The following is a 16,663-nucleotide window of genomic DNA, read 5'->3' as shown; positions in this document are numbered from 1 at the left end:
ACATCTAGGGTTTTCACTAAGTTGGACATTTGATAAGGATACAATAATATTTGGATCTAAGACAGAGATGAGTAGAAGACTACATTCTAAACTAATTGTAGATTGTACAAACTGACTGTAATGTTTTTTAGACTAACCAACTTGCTTACAACATTCTAGTCATTCATGAATCACATTCTTACAGATCTGATTGACTCAGAGTATGTTAGTGTGTATTTGGACAACATTCTGATCTTCACCTAAACAGTCAAACACTATTACCAACTGATCCAAGCAGTTCTATAACAGTTCTGAGATAATAAACTGTTTCTCTAAGAAGTAAAGTACTCCTTTACACAAGAGTTAGTAAATTATCTAGGCTTTGTAATTAATAGAGGAGAGGTCTGTATGGATCCAGCAAAAGTAATTGTAGTTTGGAACTGGTTACAACCTTAGAACCTGAAACAGGTCCAAGTGTTCCTTAAGTTTGTAAACTATTACTAATACTTTATTCAAAACTTTAGTACTATTACCTGGCCCCTTCATAATCTTACTAACAAAGATGTTCCTTAGTAATAGAATGATTAGTAGTAGTCTGTGTTTGAGTCCCTCAAGCAGGCTATTACTAGTAAGCCTGTATTAGTAGTTCTAACAGTTGTAGACAAGTTCTGAGTCAAAGCCAACTCTTCTAACTTTGTAAATAGAGTAGTACTGTCTTAGTTCATTGACAGAAAGTAGTGTCTAATAGTGTTCTAATTAGAATCCCTCTCTGTAACAGAACAGAACTATCTTATCTATAACAAGAAACTCCTTACAATTGTCTGTTCCCTAGAGGAGTAGTATTAATATCTCCTTAGTACTATACAGAAGTTTAAGATTTAGAGTGATCACCTTAATCTCTAGTACTTCTAAGTGCCTCAGAAGCTCAACTACTGTTAAGCCTACTAGATGTTAGAACTATAAGACTATAACTTTGTACTGACTCACAAACTTAGAACACAAATGACAAAAGCTAATTTACTCTCAAGACAAGTAGGTTATAAAAGGGGGGAGAATGATAACAAAAATCTTGTTCTCCTAAACAATTCCTGTTTTGTGTCTGAGACAATCTAAGAGATTCAACTCAAATTCAAGAATGTTAACTTTATTACCTACATACAGTAAGCTCTGAGACACACACAGGACTAGGTTGTAGTAAAGTAGCTAGAGAAGTAGGCTAGGGATTAGGAGGAGGATAAGGATAGACAGGTTTACTAGAAAGGCCAACTGTACATTCTAAAGGATTAGAAGCTGTAGGAGGACATTGTCTGAGCTTATTACAATAATCTGACTGTAGAACATTTGAGCTGACACAAAATGCAGGAACTCATTACTCAGAACTACTAGTAGCTAGGAATACAGAAGGAAATCCTAAAGTATGTAACTAGTTACAATATGTGCTAACAGACTAAGACTTACTAGACAAGGGTTTAGACTCCTCTATATCTGTATCAGATTCTAGATTACTCTTAGAAAGAAGTCTTAGTAGACCTGATTAGTAAGCTACCTAAGTCTTAGGGTTACAACACTATCTGTATGATTGTTAACTGATTCTCTAAGCAAGTCTATACAGTTCTAACCTAAACAGAACTCACTTCTGAAAGTATAGTACACATTTATTAGAATCATGTTTTTTAGTTACACAGACTCTCTTAGAAGCTCATTTATAATTGTAGACTATAATTTGAGTTGAAATTCATGTAGGACTTGTATGTACTTCTCAGAATTTAAGAGAACCCTTCTACTACATATTACTTGCAGACTGACAGTCAAACTGAGTAAGTCAATCAGGAAATCAAGCTCTACCTCTAAATGTTCATTAATCATTAGTAATTGGATTAGTCTGAATAGTTAGCTCTAGCAGAATTCATACACAATAACTAGTAACATTCTACAACAGGACAGTCTCTGTTCTTCCTCAATCATAGGAGACACTCATACTAGGGGACAGTTCTGAACTAGAACAGTAGTTCTGAATCTGTAACAAACTTTACAGAACAGATACACAAAACCAGAGTGAATGTATGAACTCTTTTGAAGAAGGTAGTACAAGTTATGAAGCAGAACTATGATTAGAAGAGGTCTGTAGCTAAGGATTACCAGCCTGGTGACAAAGTTATACTAGAAGCTACTAATCTAACCTCAGATTGCTTAATGAAGAAGTTGGACAACAAGTGCTTCAGACTCTTTGTTATTGAAAAGAAGGTTAGTACCTCTGTCTACAAACTCTAACTTCTAGCAACATAGAAGCACATACACTCAGTGTTCAACAAGGTTCTGTTGTCTTAGTACTATGATCCTAGTTTCCCTTTACAACAAAGACCCTACTGTCTCTACCAGAACTTATTAGCTCTAAACCAGAATACAAAGTAGAGTACATAGTAGATACTAAGCTACTATACAGAAAGCTCAAATTCCTTGTTTACTAGAAAGGGTACTCAGTTGAGGAGTACACTTGGGAACCTACCAAGAATCTTGCCTATACTCTTAAGGCAATCTAAGATTTCTATCAGCTTCATCCTAGTACTCTATACAAACTCAGCCTTACAGATTTCCAAGCCCTACTATTCTGACCTATGTCTAAGCTACTGACTGAGCCTAATGTTCACCAATCAGAATGATTGGTTTTAAAGAGGGGGTGATGTTACAGTTCTCTACTCTTGTACTTTTAGTTCTAAGGGTTCTACACTCTTCTATACTAGAACTCAGGACTTCCATCCCTCAGAGGTGCTGTCTATAGACTATATGTGTACTGACTCTTACTACTACCCTTCCTTATTTCATCATTCTATTCCTTTGACCACTCCTTCATTCTTTGTTCATTCTATAGTCTCTTACCCTTTGTCTATCCCTTCATTCTTTGTACCTTTATCTTTAACCTTCCTTTCTTTCATTCTTTATAGCTTATCATTCTTAGTGGCTCATACTTTCTGAGTACTCTTGTGTAGTTTAGTATATATAGGTATATGAGATCAGACTGGTCCTGTAGTCTTGATCTTGTCTACTCTAGGTAGTCCTGTACTCTTAGGCTCACTCTATATACTCTACTCTTGTCTCACTCTCTCTCTCTACCTGTTCTACAAGTTCCAACTATGTTCTAGTACTTGTGTTCTGTATTTCTATTGTGTAGGATAGTTATAGTCTGGGTCCCCTCACTGAGCCTTCAGGTCCCCTCTACACTGTTACTGACAGTCAGTACACACACATTCAGTACACATCTTGCCTCACAACCATACAAGTACAAATGGCCTTCTTACTGTAAGTCCTTCAGTAATCTTGATGACTTGATTGTACATGAGTGTGACAAGTTTCAAAGTTGTAGCTCTTGTACATTATGACTGCCAGGAAATGTTGTATTGATTTGATTCTAATAGGAAGGAGATTTCATACCATTCTGTGTTTTAACAGCTCTTTTTGCTACTTTGTATCTTGTATTTCTTAAAAGTGGCTTTACTACTTTGTCTCTGCAGAACTTGAAACTGATTCTTCTCTGAGGGGGAATGTATTTCAAATTGTTTTGTACTGTAATATCTTGGTTCAGTGCTTCCTGTCTTGTACATCAAAGTTGCTTTGCCCTTGTAGAAATCACAAACTATTGTATAGAGTGGACATTGTAATGTTACTACTGGCTTCACAACAAGAGGGGCTGAAAAGGATAGAAAGAACACTGTTAAAATGTATTTGCACTTGTCATTGAGTACTGACTACAAATTTTCTTAGTAATAAATTAAAGAATCACTCAAGGTAGGGGAAAATGTCTCAAAATACTTTAGGAAAGTCAACATGGTGTAAATGGAAAATATGAAATTAAGCTCAAGTTACTGAATCACTTCCTCTGCCTCTTCACCTCATTCTCCTTGTACAGATACAATGTTGTTTTATTCAGATAGCCAACTTATGTCTAGTTATTACTTAAATCTTACTCTCTTTAAAGACTTCTGAAACTGTAGTACTTACTACAGTGTACAAAATAGTATGAAAAGGAATATAATCATTGTCAAAGAGTACATTACTAAAGCTAAGCTGACCAGATTGGAATTGTGAGAATATTACTTTATAATTTGACAGCTCAAATATAGATCACTCTATATAAATTTGAGTATGTGTCAAATTGAAGTCAAAAATAAAAAACCATAACACTCAGGATTCCTGCATAGTTCCCTACTAAGGTACTATCTAAGCAGTACTCTGGTTAAATACACAGATCAGACAGGATGCAGTGTTTTTGAAGACTTATGGTTGAGGATACTTTATAGTGCTTTGTTCAGACCATGTCCAATTTGTATTCACAATTTGGCAGATTACTCTCAACTATAAGTAGAACGGTTCCTACCATTATGGAATTTCTTTAGAGGCCATAGTTGCACAGACAAAGTGTTTCGTGATTGTTCCTAAATCAAATATACAATAGAATGTACAATGTTACAGCAAGGTATCTGTTGTAGCAGTACTAATTATCAAGAAGTTAACATATCTTATATACAAAACGGTGCAATACAAAATACTAGTCTTCTACCAAAACTTTATGAAGTAAGCAGAACAGGCAACAACCAAAAATCAAGTCAGAAGCAAGATGTATATTGTGAGATATGTAAGTGATGCTCTAGCGTTCGTCCTCATCTACCCATCTGCACACAACCTACCCAATTAACCATATATCTACTGTCTCTCCGAATTCCTCGCAAAGACTCGAACGATCAGAACGAAGAACGAAGAGAATGCTATAAGTCCGGGCATGAAACGCTCACGACACGCGCGTTCGCAGTCTTCCCGTCTTTATCACCGAATCGCATTTTCTTCTTGCGGGATAAGGAGCTGTCTTGATCGTCGTCCTCAGTTTCGTCGTCTGGATCATCTATTTCATCTACCCATGCGTTTGGTGGAGTCAGGACGAGTGCGGTGAGCCTACGACCGTATACCTATTCAATTGTGAGAAGTTGGTAGGTGTAGTTTCGAATGAGAGGGATGAATAGAAAAAGACCTACACATCCGGTATCTAATCCTTTACTCCAGCGCTTGATGTCTAACCCACGCGAAGCTGCATGTCCGTAGATGACTGTTGAGGGATGACATGGTAGTGGCTTCTCTTTCTTGAATGCGTTGAGAAAAGCAAAGTCATCGTCACTTTCATTCTCATCCTCGTCACCATCCTCAACGTCCAAACTAAGATCAAACCCTCCACACCGCTTCACAATCGTATTCCACAACGGCGCCCAAGCATGACCTGTCTTCGAATCCCTAAGGCGGTGTTATAATAAGAGACTTAACTAGAGAGATAGGGGTAAGTTAAAGACGTACTTAGTAATCGTATTATCCTTCAAGATACTTCGTATATTAAGAATGTTCCACGGATCACGGTTCTGTGGTATATCACTAAGAACAGCTTCCTCTTGCTTCTTTCGAAGTCGCTGCTCCTCGTCATTCTCTGAATCTGAATTATCCTCGGGCACATGCGCGAGCGGCTGTCGATCGGAAGTAGGACTTCGGCGTGGGTCGAGAGGGAGAAGACCGGCGTGAAGGACGAATGCGTGGAGATGTGGGATGTGTAGGACGAGAGGGAGGGAACGGAGGTAGGTTGCTTGGTCTGGAGACATTGAGCGTGCGATTGTGTAGTGGTCGCTCATGAATTCCCAATCTTCTGGAATCCGCTTCCATTGTTCTTCCTTACCCCTTTCTACCGCCTTTCGAAGGGCCTTGATATACGCCTTTCGTTCCCTCTTGCTCTTCCTTTCTAGGTCCTTAAGCCATTTCGCACCTCCCGGGTGGGAAAGGACTTCTTCTATCCATGCTCGCCACCCGATTACCATTTGGTCGTGGTTCCCGCGTACGCCTGTTATATTATGCTTTGTCATGTATGTTAAAACGTCGAGTGAACCGTCGTGGGGACCTTTGGCTACTATGTCGCCAGCGTGTATGATATGGTCGGTTTGTATATTGTAGTGGGCCTTGTTGAGTAGTTTACTGGAAGATAAATGTTTAGAGTGCCGTGCGAATTAGCTGCGGAGTAAACTTACTCGAGAGATTCTTTCATTCCGTGAATGTCCCCGATGAAAATTATCCTCCGATCCGCATCGTCTATAACACAAGCATCAGCCTTGAAGCCAGAATATTAACTAATTGCCTACATACCAAAATCTAGCTCTTTGTCGCTAAGCGTCCTCTTGAAAACATACTGGTCTAAGTCCGGTTTCTCTTAACTCCGCACGTTAATGAATGGGTACTTCAACCGCTGTACCAGACGAAGTGTACCTTTTGAAGAGGATCCAGACGTTCGAAGCGATGCCTCTAATCGTCTCGCATAGTCTGCAGCTTCATTCGAGATCCCAAGAAATAGAACGAAAGTGACGAAGAAACCAAGAACGAAGAAAGCCAGTAATTGCCTTGGAGACGTCCGAGTAGCCAACATAGTGTTCAAGGACAGTTATTTACTGTGGCTGTAATATAAGAGTGATTTTTCTATTTTCTAGTAGGAGTCGCAATGAGAGCCCAAGTCAGCCTGACATGTTGGTTGTCAGAGGGGAGTGAAGAGCAAGGTATCCAAGCATGACGGATCGAAACTGATCCAATGAGGTCACTGGCAGCGTTCGGCAGATGCCGTGATGTTCGGTTTACGGTACCGTGGCACTGATGCTGTGATGCCTGCTTTCGTCCGTCGACTCATCCTTCTCCCTACGTCGCCTCTACCTTCACCCACTCTACCACCTCCTATATAAGACTCACCAAGACTCTTACCAGAGCATCTCAAGGAGCAATCACAACTTACAGGCTATCTACATAACTCATGCCGAAGGTATGTTTCATTCGTACCAAAATTTTTTGATCAGCCAGGACTGATCGATTCCATTCGCAGAATAAGGGAAAGGTATGGCGACCCTCATACACGCCTTCATCTCATCCATGGATTACTAACTATAATACGTGGAATGCAGGGTGGTAAGAACCGCAGGAGAGGAAAGAACGAGAACGACGATGACAAGCGCGAGCTCGTCTTCAAGGAGGACGGTCAAGAATATGCGCAGGTGACCAAGATGTTGGGCAATGGGCGTCTTGAGGCGCAGTGCTTTGATGGTGAAAAACGACTTGCGCACATTCGTGGTAAGATGAGGAAGAAGGTATGTTAGCTATATGCTGCTACTGGTGTTCTTGTGTGGCGTTTCTCAACGTCACTGGCGTCTTTGCAGGTCTGGATCAACCAGGGCGATATCATCTTGCTGTCGCTTCGTGAATTCCAGGACAACAAGGCGGATGTCATCGTGAAATACACCGCAGACGAAGCTCGAAGTCGTACGTCCACTATTTCCCGTCACAGTCTTTATTTGCACGAATTGTTTTTTCTCACACTGCATCTATGCACCAAAAAAAAAGTGAAAGCATACGGCGAGCTCCCCGAAAACGCCAAGATCAACGAAACGACAGGTGGCGAAGACGGAGCTGACGAGGAGTGCGGATTCGAGTTTGGTGGTGATGGCGAGGACGAGGAACTCGACATCGATGACATCTAAAAAAAACTTTCCGTATAATCCCTTCACTTCAACTCGTATCTGGGTTCGTCAAGGCTATTCCTATAATGTGTCTCCGCGCATTTTCGCTATCGATTTCGGAATTTCTTCTTCATGCTGGATCTATTGGGAAGGGTGATTTGTATGAGCTGGCTACCTAGAGGGGCAGGCGTGCTTAAGGGGAGAGAGGAGAGAGGAGACGATACCGTGCGTGCGTCTAGAGCCCAACGATCGTGACGATGAACAAAAAAAAAGCTCATTCACTACACTGTATCCAATACAATCTTCACTGCACTACTGTTGTTGTTGTTGTTGTTGTTGTTGTTTGAAAGCTCTTGTATTTTTCAACTAGACCGCATGATGAATATCTCTATTCTATTCTCTACTCTACGGAATTTTTTTATCCGACGATTGTGCTTTACTTCTTTGTTCCCTAGTTCTTCTAGAGAGCGTTCGAGTCTGCATGCGCGTCTTCTCCAAAACTTCGAAGTACTGAGGAATTGAGGAACATTGGGTCTTTTTGGATACGCTGCATGTTCCTCGGTAGTTCGTCCACGTCAACACGCGGTTACTAATTCCATATTTATAGACTTCTACAAAGCTGATCTATTCATGACATAGGCGCCTCAATTGCCAGTGGTCACCAGCTCTTTATGAGACTTATGACTTTATGAAATCTGGCTTCGAGAAGACACGGAAAACGTTGCTACGACCTGTCATCAAGTGTCACGTTCACCGGGATCATTTCCTTCATTCTTCCCTACACCACCTTTGGTAAGAGGATGATCTATAATTAAAGAAAATTGTGTGGATATTCCACGAGCGTGTCTCCCGCATTGCTCTCTTTAGCATGCACTCAAGAATCGGGCGAGTCGGGCGAGAGGGAGAAGGGATGAAGAAGGGATGATTTATCACCGAATTTCTACCGATGGCGCGTGTATCGAACATTAGGAAGAGGCGGTTTTTGCGGGGAAAGTAAGTATAGTCTTGGAAGTACTATGGAGCGAGGCACTCGGCTGTAGTGATGCGGAGAAACGGATATTGGGAAGCCAGTACTAATGCCTCCAATGTCTCCGTCATTTACGGGATTTGTTGTCGTCGTTGTGGGAGGGTAGGTGCGTATATAAGGAGGGAAGGGGCTACTTGTTGACGAACTGACTCGCTCCTGCTCTGGTAATCTCGAGGTCTTGATTCTTGAAAATGATGAGCTTCAACGTTATAGCGTATTGGCGTTCTGCTTTGAGCGTCTTGTTGCCTTTGGTCTCGCTTGCGTATGCGAAGATCTTGTATGCTGGTGTTAATGAGGTGCGTCCTACCCCTCCTTCATCCCTGATTATTGTTGCTTTGCTAACTTGAAATTGACTTTTTTTAATATTTAAACGCGAAATGGTAAATAATAGTCTGGAGGCGAATTCGGCGTGTTCTCTGCGAACGCGACGAAAGGTACTGGTCTTCCCGGTCGGTTCGGTGTTGACTTTGCGTTCATCAACGAGGTGCGTACACTAATGTCTTTATTGCCTTATTACGGCAAAACTATTTACTACAATGCGCCGTAATGCTTGTGGTTGTTATGCGTAGACTACGGTGGATACCTTCATCGACCAAGAGAAGATCAACTTCTTCCGTGTTACGTTCCTCATGGTAAGTTCTCATCAGTTTCGTGCACATATTGCTGGGTATATGCTGAGAAGGTACTTTTTGAAGGAACGTATGTGTCCAGTTGAGACAGGCCTTGGGAGTACGTTCAACGAAACGGTTAGTTCTGTTCCCCTCCTCCCCCTAGTTTCTCCGCATACATGAGGCTTACTGAAGGACTGAATGTGGATCGGTGATGGTTTAGTATTTCAGCGAGTATGCAGATGCGGTGAATCATATTACGGGTAAAGGAGCATTTGCATTGATCGACCCGCATAATTATATGCGCTACAAGTGCGTTTATTTTTTTGCATCATCTCTTCACCACGACGCTTGGACTGACGGTATTTACTTGATTGTAAGTGACCCTTCCCAGCAGCCAAACACTGGAAGCGTAAGTCTAGCATTCAGCACACTAGTACTGTGTATTCTTCTCGAATGTTTGGATTTGACCTATAATTGGATAGGTAATTGGAAATACGAGCGATCCAACTGCCGCAACGACCGAACAATTCGGGGAGTTCTGGACAGAGCTCGCAAATCGGTTCGTCGATAACCCGTTCGTTGTGTTCGGGATTAACAACGAACCTCACGACATGGTCCGTTAACTCCCTCCCTTCCTTCCTCACCTCATCATATCTTCCACACTAATCCTTACGCGTTGCATGCTTCGATTGTAGCCCACGCAATTGATCCTACAAAACAACCAAGCCGCCATCGACGGGATCCGCTCCACCGGCGCACAGCAGTTGATCCTTGCACCAGGAAACGGATTTACTGGTGGACATTCGTGGACGCAGACTACTGGTGCTGCTGGTGACGCCCCCTCGAGTGATTTTATGAATATGATGGTGGATCCGTTGAATAATACCGCTATCGATATTCATGAGGTTAGTCTTTATTTCGGTTTATTCGTTAGAGTGGTATGGATGATCGGATGGCTGATAAATGCCTTTTTTTAGTATCTTGGTGCGCAAGTCAATGTTTTGTGAAGGCAAGTGATATGATTGATGTATCTGGGGTTTAGATGAGGACTTTTCGGGATCGCATGATAATTGCACGCAACCAGGTAAATTATTTGAGCTTCCCTGTTAATTCTCTTGGATGCGTAGCTGATGAGGGTATTCATAGGCCCAGAGAACTTGGCCGCCTTGACCACCTGGCTGCAGGAGAACAACCTCAAGTGCGTCTCTCCACCCTTTTCTCCTGATACAGTCAGTTTCAACGTAACCCAACGATTTGGTTACAGGGCCGTTATAAGTGAATTCGGAGGTGCTAACAACCAGAACTGCTTCGACGTAAGTAGCTCAGGAGGCAAAGAAACGACCCACCTTTTTCTTCGCTTAGTTGCTAAGAGAAAATTAATTTATTGACTTTTATTCCGGTGATTTATGCAGTTCATAACCGACATGCTCACGTTCCTCGAGGCAAATGACGTGTACATCGGATGGAGTGCATGGGCTGCTGGTCCACGTGAGTGTCTCTTCTCAGTCTTCGCATTTTGACCTTTCCATCTTTCCATCGATGTTCTCGGTTAATATCCGATTGTGCTGACGTACTTCTCCACCCCTCGGAAATGAATACTGGATTCATGCGCTTGAACTGGTGACAATGACCCGGTGTTAATATCACTGTGGCACGATAGTGTGGGGTACGAGCTCACCTTGCTGTGGAGCTGATACAGGGAGTCTCGAACCGGGACAGGTGAATGATATGGGCAGACCAAAGTGAGTCTTCTTTGCAAGTGCATATCATATCATTGTTCTTTACTGACTGTGTGAATTAAAGTGGTTTCGATACTGTTTGGGCTCAAGCTATTAGGCCGAACATTCCGTTAGACAGTAAGTCCGATCCTTTTTAAACTTACAAGGTCAAAGAGTGGCTTGCTGACTGGTATTTTGCGGGATAGCTTTGAAGCGGAACGGGACGTCGGGTCTCTCGTAATTCCTGATCCGTGTTCTGTGAAGGATTGCGTATTTTGAATTTTTGATAGTGCAAAATTTGCCTTCCGTTTGAAGAGTTTGGTCCCAGATGACGATACCTGTGTATAATTAATGATGTTTGTATGAGTTTATGTGATGTTTTTGTAGTTTCTCCTTTGGCTTCCATACCCTACAGTTCCTGGAATCCACTGAAAACTATTATAATCAGTGATTTGCATCATGATTAGATCTGATTGATGTAACCAATGCACTGAAGTTTCTAATGACGACGAACTTAACCGGCTACGTCTGGTTACCTGAGAGGCCGATATTGAAAAATAGGCTGGGTTTACTGAAATGAGACGAGTTATGATCAACGTCCCGTCATATCGAAGGCTCCATGAAAGCTCCAGTACCTCGTGATCATCCTAACATTGGAACAGTTTCTCCTTGTGTGGATGGATTTTCACTCGCAAAGACCTTCGTGTGATTCCGCGATGTCGATAACCTGGACCTGTACCTCATGCGTTGTCGATAGGTATAAAGTAAGATAGGTTAAGTCGACCAGTAGTGACCCCGCGGTGTTAGTGCACTACTGCCTACTACTTTCAGGCGTCAAATATCCAAAGCTCATATCCAATACCCTGTAGGAAAAACAATGCACATAATGACCACCCTCCCATTTTTGCTTCTTGTTGCTGTAACGGCCGTATCTGCGTCTGCTGTCGTCCTTTCTCGTTCGGACAGCACAGCTACACAGAATTTGGCTCCTCGACAATCGGGTATTTCACCCTTACAATGTGCGTTAATGCTACAGCCAGAACAGTGCTGCCAGGAGGTCGAGCCGGTGTGTAACGCATCATAAACATCATCCTAACCTCGTTCTGCACATATATTGAGGGCATGGATAATGTAGTTTTCCGAGGTTTCCAATACGATTGGACCCATCCTTTCCGATCTAGGCTTCCCGCTGCCTGGCCTAAGCTCTGTTGTAGCATTTGATTGTCAGCCCACAGTAAGTTTATGCGTATTGAACTTTGAATCATTAGACAGGGATTGTGTTGCTCACCAGTTCACATCTACAATATTAGTTGGACGGTTTGGATTGCTCGGAAGACACGCTATGCTGCTCTTTCGTTGTTCCAGTATGTATTGTGGTCTCTGTGGAGGACAGACAGGATTCGTAGCTGATATGTGTGGTGCACAGAATCAGGATATTGGCATAGATTGTCAACCCGTCCAGCCAATACTTCGGTCTTGAGCTGTGCTTTTCGTATGCTCGGGTCCAAGCATACGCACAAATAGGAGGTCAAAATGTTTCTTGCTCATACGCACCGTGGAGATCCGATCGTAACCTAAGGAGGTTTTCTTCTCCTTGTCCGCAGTGTTCTGGGTTACTGTAATGTTCACAGAAACTGTGCAGTTTACCGGAATTATTTTTGTAGTTCTAGTGAATTGTAAGTGATGGGCACACGAAGACGTTCTTATGCCGCACGTGCACCAATAATGCTCAACCACCACTTGATCTCAATGGTGTCAACGAGCCTCGTGTTCTTTTAAGTACCCCTTAGGACGAAATAAAGCCAACTAGGAATCGACCTTCCTTGAAGTGAATGACGTGTACATTGGATGGAGTGCCTGGTGCACGCGGGACGTTTAATATCCGATGATGCTGACGTAATTCATCACTTTTTGTCCCTCGGAAATGAACGTCCGGAATTCATGCACCTGAACTGGTGTTAATGATTCGGTGTTAATAAGACTGTGACACGATGGTATGGGGTACAAACTCACCTTGCTGTGGAGCTGATACGGGGAGTCTCGAACCGGGACAGGTGAACGATATGGGTGGACCAAAGTGAGTCTTCTTTCCAGTTCATACTATTGTTCTTTGCTGACCGTGTGGATTATAGTGATTTCGATCCTGTTTGGGCCCGAGCTATCAGGCCGAACATTCCGTTAGACAGTAAGTCCGATCCTTTTTAAACTTACCAGATCAAAGGATGGCCTGCTGACTGGAATTTTTGTTGGATAGCTTTGAAACGGAACGGGACGTCGAGTCTCTCGTAATTCTTGATCCGTGTTCTGTGAAGGATTGCGTATTTCGATAGTGCAAAATTTGTCTTCCGTTTAGTGAGTCTGGTCCCAGACGACGATACCTGTGTATAATTAATGATGTTTGTACGAGCTTGTTTTTGTAATTTCTCCTTTGGCTTCCATACCCTACAGTTCCTGGAATCCTCTGACAAATATAATAGTCAGTGATTCGCACCATGATTAGATCTGATCTGATTGATGTAAGCAATGCACTGAAGTTTCCAACGACTTCGAACTTAACCGGCTACATCTGGTTACCTGAGAGGCCGATATTGCAAAATAGGCTGGGCTTACTGAAATGAGACGAGTTATGATCAACGTCCTGTCATATCGAAGGCTCCATAAAAGCTTTAGTACCTCGTGATCATCCTAACGTTGGAACAGTTTCTCCTTGTGTGGATGAATCTTCACTCGCAGGGACCTTCGTGTGATTCCGCGATGTCGATAACATGAACCTGTACCTCATGCGTTGTCAACAGGTATAAAGTCAGATTAGTTGATCAGTAGCGACTCTGCAGTGTAAGTGCACTACTACCAATACCCTGTAGAAAAAATAATGCGCATTATGACTGCTCTCCCATTTTCGCTCCTTGCTGCTGTCACGGCCGTATCTGCGTCTGCTGTCGTCCTTTCTCGTTCGGACAGTACGGCTACACAGAATTTGGCTCCTCGACAATCGGGTATTTCAGCCTTACAATGCACGTTAATGCTAGAGCCAGTTCAGTGCTGCCAAGAGGTCGAGCTGGTATGTAACGTATCATAAACCCTATTCCAACATTGTTCTGCACATATATTGAGGGCATGGATAATGTAGTTTTCCGTTGTTTCCGGCCTAATTGGACCCATCCTTTCCGATCTAGGTATCCCGCTGCCCGGTCTAAGCACTGTCGTAGCATTTGATTGTCAGCCCACCGTAAGTTCATGCGTGTTGAACTTTGAATCATTAGACAAGGATTATGTTGCTCACCAGTTCATATCTACGATATTAGTTGTTAGGTCTCGGTTGCTCGGAAGACACGCTATGCTGCTCTCTCGTTGTTCCGGTATGTATTGTAGTCTCTGTGTGGGATAGATAGGATTCGTAGCTGATACGTGTGGTGCACAGAATCAGGATATTGGCATAAATTGTCAACCAGTTCAGCCAATACTTCGGTCTTGAGTTGTGCTTATCGTATGCTCGGGTCCAAGCATTCGCACAAATATGAAGTCAAACTGTTTCTTGAAGTTGCTCGTACGCATCGTGGAGATCGGAGTGTAACCTAGGGTGTTTTTTTCTTCTCTTTGTCCAAAGTGTTCTGGATTACTGTAGTGTTCATAAAAGCTGTGAAGTTCACCGGATTTATTTTTATTTGCAGTGAAAGTGAAAGTGTAGTCTAGTCACTGTAGTGAGCAGTGAGTACACGAAGGCGATCTAACGCCGCACGTGCCGCTCTGGATCACTCGTGTCTTCCTCCAGCCCATCGAGTTGGGTGCCGAGCCTCATCAGTCTACTACTTCTAGTAAATGTACCTGCTTCTGGACTTGATTTGACTTGATCGACTGGCCGACAACGTGTTTCTGTTTTGAAAAGACAAAGACATGTGGCTTCGGACACTCGATATCTCCAGGGGAAGTAACCCGTATAATGTGTTTGTGTATCGTGGAGATGAACATGCATCGTTTGATTCGTATGCATGATCTATGGAAAATATAAAGACGACACACCTCTGTGCCCTTTGCAATCTGCTATAACTTGATTATTCTCCCTCTGTTTGTCTTCCTATGTTGTCTATCTGTCGGCCTAGATCGCCTGTTGAATAATACTACTATTGATTAGGGCTCGGTCCCGTACCGTATTATACAGATACAGCATTTTCGTATACAGTGCTGTACCGTATCCGTATAAAAAATTTGACTCAAAAATACGGCACGTATTTTATGGGCCGTAACTGTATATAGTCTGTATAATACAGACCGTATATGCCTGTATACAATATACAACTACTAAATGAAAGAAACTCTTGCTCTAAACATAATACTGAAGCTCTAATAAGTAGTATTCAATTTTCAGACACTTATACTAGCATTTACTAATATATTCAGCACTATTATTGTAAAAGTATGTGCAACCTGATATATATTCTGATATATAGGTACATCACATGACTCGACTTTATGACAAATATCACAGACTAAATTACATAACAAAATGTCAATAAGTCAAATTTTATACATTTCATGTAGATTAAGGCATAATATAGGTAGAATTCAATATTTCTATACTAAAGAGGTAATATCACAATGATGTAGCCCCTTACATTTCATGCTACACCTTGGTAAATGTAGCAACTACACTGTATCTGTATATGGCCGTACCGTATCTGTATAGGTTTTCGGGTTCAGAAATACAGCACCGTATTATATGAGCCGTATCCATATAAGGGTCGTATTATACGGCCCGTATCCGTATACGGTACGGTACCAAGCTCTACTATTGATATTCATGAGGTGAGTTTGTATTCAATTCATCCGTCAGGATAGTATGCAAATTGTGCGACTAATGGATGGGATGTGTAGTATCTTGGTGTGCATGAAAATAGTGTATGAAGGAGATAGTATGTTGATGTTGATGTGTCTTGGTTCAGATGAGGACTTCTTGGGATCGCACGATACTTGCATGCAGCCAGGTGGGTCCTCATCCCATGCTTATTGCTTTGTATATGTAGCTAATGTGGAACCTTGTAGTTCCGGAGAACTTGGCCGCTTTGACGATTTGGCTCCAGGAGAACAATCTCACATACATCTCCACGACCCCTTTGTTGGATGTAGTGGATTTCTGAAAAACTCAACGATTATTTTGCAGGGCCATCATCAGCGAATTCGGTGGTGCTGACAACCAGAACTGCTTTGACGTGTGTACCCCTTAGGGCGAAATAAAGCCAACCAGGAATTGATTTAATTGCTTTTGATTTTCGGCGGTTTTATATAGTTCATAACCGACTTGCTCACCTTCCTTGAGGCGAATGACGTGTACATCGGATGGGCTGCATGGGCTGCTGGTCCACATGAGTGTCTCTTCGGCCTTCAAATCGATGTTCTTGTTTAATATCCGATGATGCTGACGTACTTCTTCACCCTCGGAAATGCATGAATTCCCGTATTCATGTTTATGAATTGGTGTTAACATTATTATGGTATGATAGTGTGGGGTACAAATTCACCTTGCTGTGGAGCTGATACGGGGAGTCTCGAACCGGGACAGGTGAATGATATGAGTGGACCAAAGTGACTCTTCTTTCCAGGTACATATAATTGCCTTTATGCTGAGTTTGTCTCCTTATGGGGATTTAATACCGTTTGGGCTCAAGCTATCAGGCCTAACATTCCGTTTGACAGTAAGTCCGATACTTTTTAAACTCACAAAATCAAAGAGTGGCCTGCTGACTGGAATTTTGCGGGATAGCTCTGAAGCGGAATGGGACGTCGAGTCTCTCGTAATGCTTGATCCGTGTT

General features: G+C 42.3%; 6 protein-coding genes across 6 annotated transcripts; 5 read left to right on the top strand and 1 right to left on the bottom strand.

Annotated features, from left to right (window-relative positions):
• Positions 1-4,509: 4,509 nt before the first annotated feature.
• Positions 4,510-6,509, bottom strand: FOMMEDRAFT_118254 (Metallo-dependent phosphatase). Its single transcript, XM_007263334.1, has 6 exons — positions 6,268-6,509; positions 6,148-6,210; positions 6,033-6,093; positions 5,317-5,979; positions 5,004-5,256; positions 4,510-4,937 (listed from the first exon to the last, which is right to left on the bottom strand). Exons 1-6 carry the CDS (start codon positions 6,422-6,424, stop codon positions 4,740-4,742), a joined length of 1,395 nt encoding a protein of 464 aa, XP_007263396.1. The 5' UTR covers positions 6,425-6,509; the 3' UTR covers positions 4,510-4,739.
• Positions 6,510-6,941: 432 nt separating this feature from the next.
• Positions 6,942-7,520, top strand: FOMMEDRAFT_76973 (nucleic acid-binding protein; the record flags this gene model as incomplete). Its single annotated transcript, XM_007263333.1, has 3 exons — positions 6,942-7,130; positions 7,200-7,302; positions 7,384-7,520. The coding sequence occupies 3 exons, from the start codon at positions 6,942-6,944 to the stop codon at positions 7,518-7,520; spliced, it is 429 nt and encodes a 142-aa protein (XP_007263395.1).
• Positions 7,521-8,662: 1,142 nt separating this feature from the next.
• On the top strand, positions 8,663-11,096 carry FOMMEDRAFT_165730 (endoglucanase 1; the record flags this gene model as incomplete). Its single annotated transcript, XM_007263332.1, has 16 exons — positions 8,663-8,822; positions 8,918-9,010; positions 9,096-9,158; positions 9,222-9,272; positions 9,358-9,446; positions 9,516-9,546; positions 9,620-9,751; positions 9,833-10,042; positions 10,115-10,121; positions 10,180-10,221; positions 10,284-10,335; positions 10,402-10,450; positions 10,550-10,625; positions 10,798-10,879; positions 10,941-10,993; positions 11,062-11,096. Exons 1-16 carry the CDS (start codon positions 8,718-8,720, stop codon positions 11,094-11,096), a joined length of 1,170 nt encoding a protein of 389 aa, XP_007263394.1. The 5' UTR covers positions 8,663-8,717.
• Positions 11,097-11,490: 394 nt separating this feature from the next.
• Positions 11,491-12,278, top strand: FOMMEDRAFT_17605 (uncharacterized protein). Its single transcript, XM_007263331.1, has 2 exons — positions 11,491-12,060; positions 12,144-12,278. Exon 1 carries the CDS (start codon positions 11,742-11,744, stop codon positions 11,937-11,939), a length of 198 nt encoding a protein of 65 aa, XP_007263393.1. The 5' UTR covers positions 11,491-11,741; the 3' UTR covers positions 11,940-12,060; positions 12,144-12,278.
• Positions 12,279-12,846: 568 nt separating this feature from the next.
• Positions 12,847-13,144, top strand: FOMMEDRAFT_152484 (uncharacterized protein; the record flags this gene model as incomplete). The annotated part of the gene is made up of 3 exons (XM_007263330.1): positions 12,847-12,932; positions 12,988-13,040; positions 13,110-13,144. 3 exons carry the CDS (start codon positions 12,847-12,849, stop codon positions 13,142-13,144), a joined length of 174 nt encoding a protein of 57 aa, XP_007263392.1.
• A 583-nt stretch (positions 13,145-13,727) lies between these two features.
• FOMMEDRAFT_17604 (uncharacterized protein) lies at positions 13,728-14,506 on the top strand. The gene is made up of 4 exons (XM_007263329.1): positions 13,728-13,916; positions 13,986-14,084; positions 14,161-14,214; positions 14,277-14,506. The coding sequence occupies exons 1-4, from the start codon at positions 13,737-13,739 to the stop codon at positions 14,328-14,330; spliced, it is 387 nt and encodes a 128-aa protein (XP_007263391.1). The 5' UTR covers positions 13,728-13,736; the 3' UTR covers positions 14,331-14,506.
• Positions 14,507-16,663: the final 2,157 nt, after the last annotated feature.

This window comes from Fomitiporia mediterranea (assembly GCF_000271605.1).
Source record: "Fomitiporia mediterranea MF3/22 unplaced genomic scaffold FOMMEscaffold_2, whole genome shotgun sequence".
Taxonomy (NCBI): domain Eukaryota; kingdom Fungi; phylum Basidiomycota; class Agaricomycetes; order Hymenochaetales; family Hymenochaetaceae; genus Fomitiporia; species Fomitiporia mediterranea.
Note: the sequence above shows the minus strand (reverse complement) of the source record. Positions and strands in the feature narration are given on the sequence as shown.

Bases quoted from the DNA above. Each gene is read 5' to 3' on its own strand.
- FOMMEDRAFT_118254 (XM_007263334.1), bottom strand. From the start codon at position 6,424: ATGTTGGCTACTCGGACGTCTCCAAGGCAATTACTGGCTTTCTTCGTT. The intron at 6,094-6,147 runs GTATGTAGGCAA...CTTGTGTTATAG, and splicing joins CGACAAAGAGCTAGATTTTG to ACGATGCGGATCGGAGGATA. The intron at 5,257-5,316 runs GTACGTCTTTAA...ACACCGCCTTAG, and splicing joins AAGGATAATACGATTACTAA to GGATTCGAAGACAGGTCATG.
- FOMMEDRAFT_17605 (XM_007263331.1), top strand. From the start codon at position 11,742: ATGACCACCCTCCCATTTTTGCTTCTTGTTGCTGTAACGGCCGTATCT.
- FOMMEDRAFT_17604 (XM_007263329.1), top strand. From the start codon at position 13,737: ATGACTGCTCTCCCATTTTCGCTCCTTGCTGCTGTCACGGCCGTATCT. The intron at 13,917-13,985 runs GTATGTAACGTA...TGGATAATGTAG, and splicing joins GCTGCCAAGAGGTCGAGCTG to TTTTCCGTTGTTTCCGGCCT. The intron at 14,215-14,276 runs GTATGTATTGTA...TGTGGTGCACAG, and splicing joins GCTGCTCTCTCGTTGTTCCG to AATCAGGATATTGGCATAAA.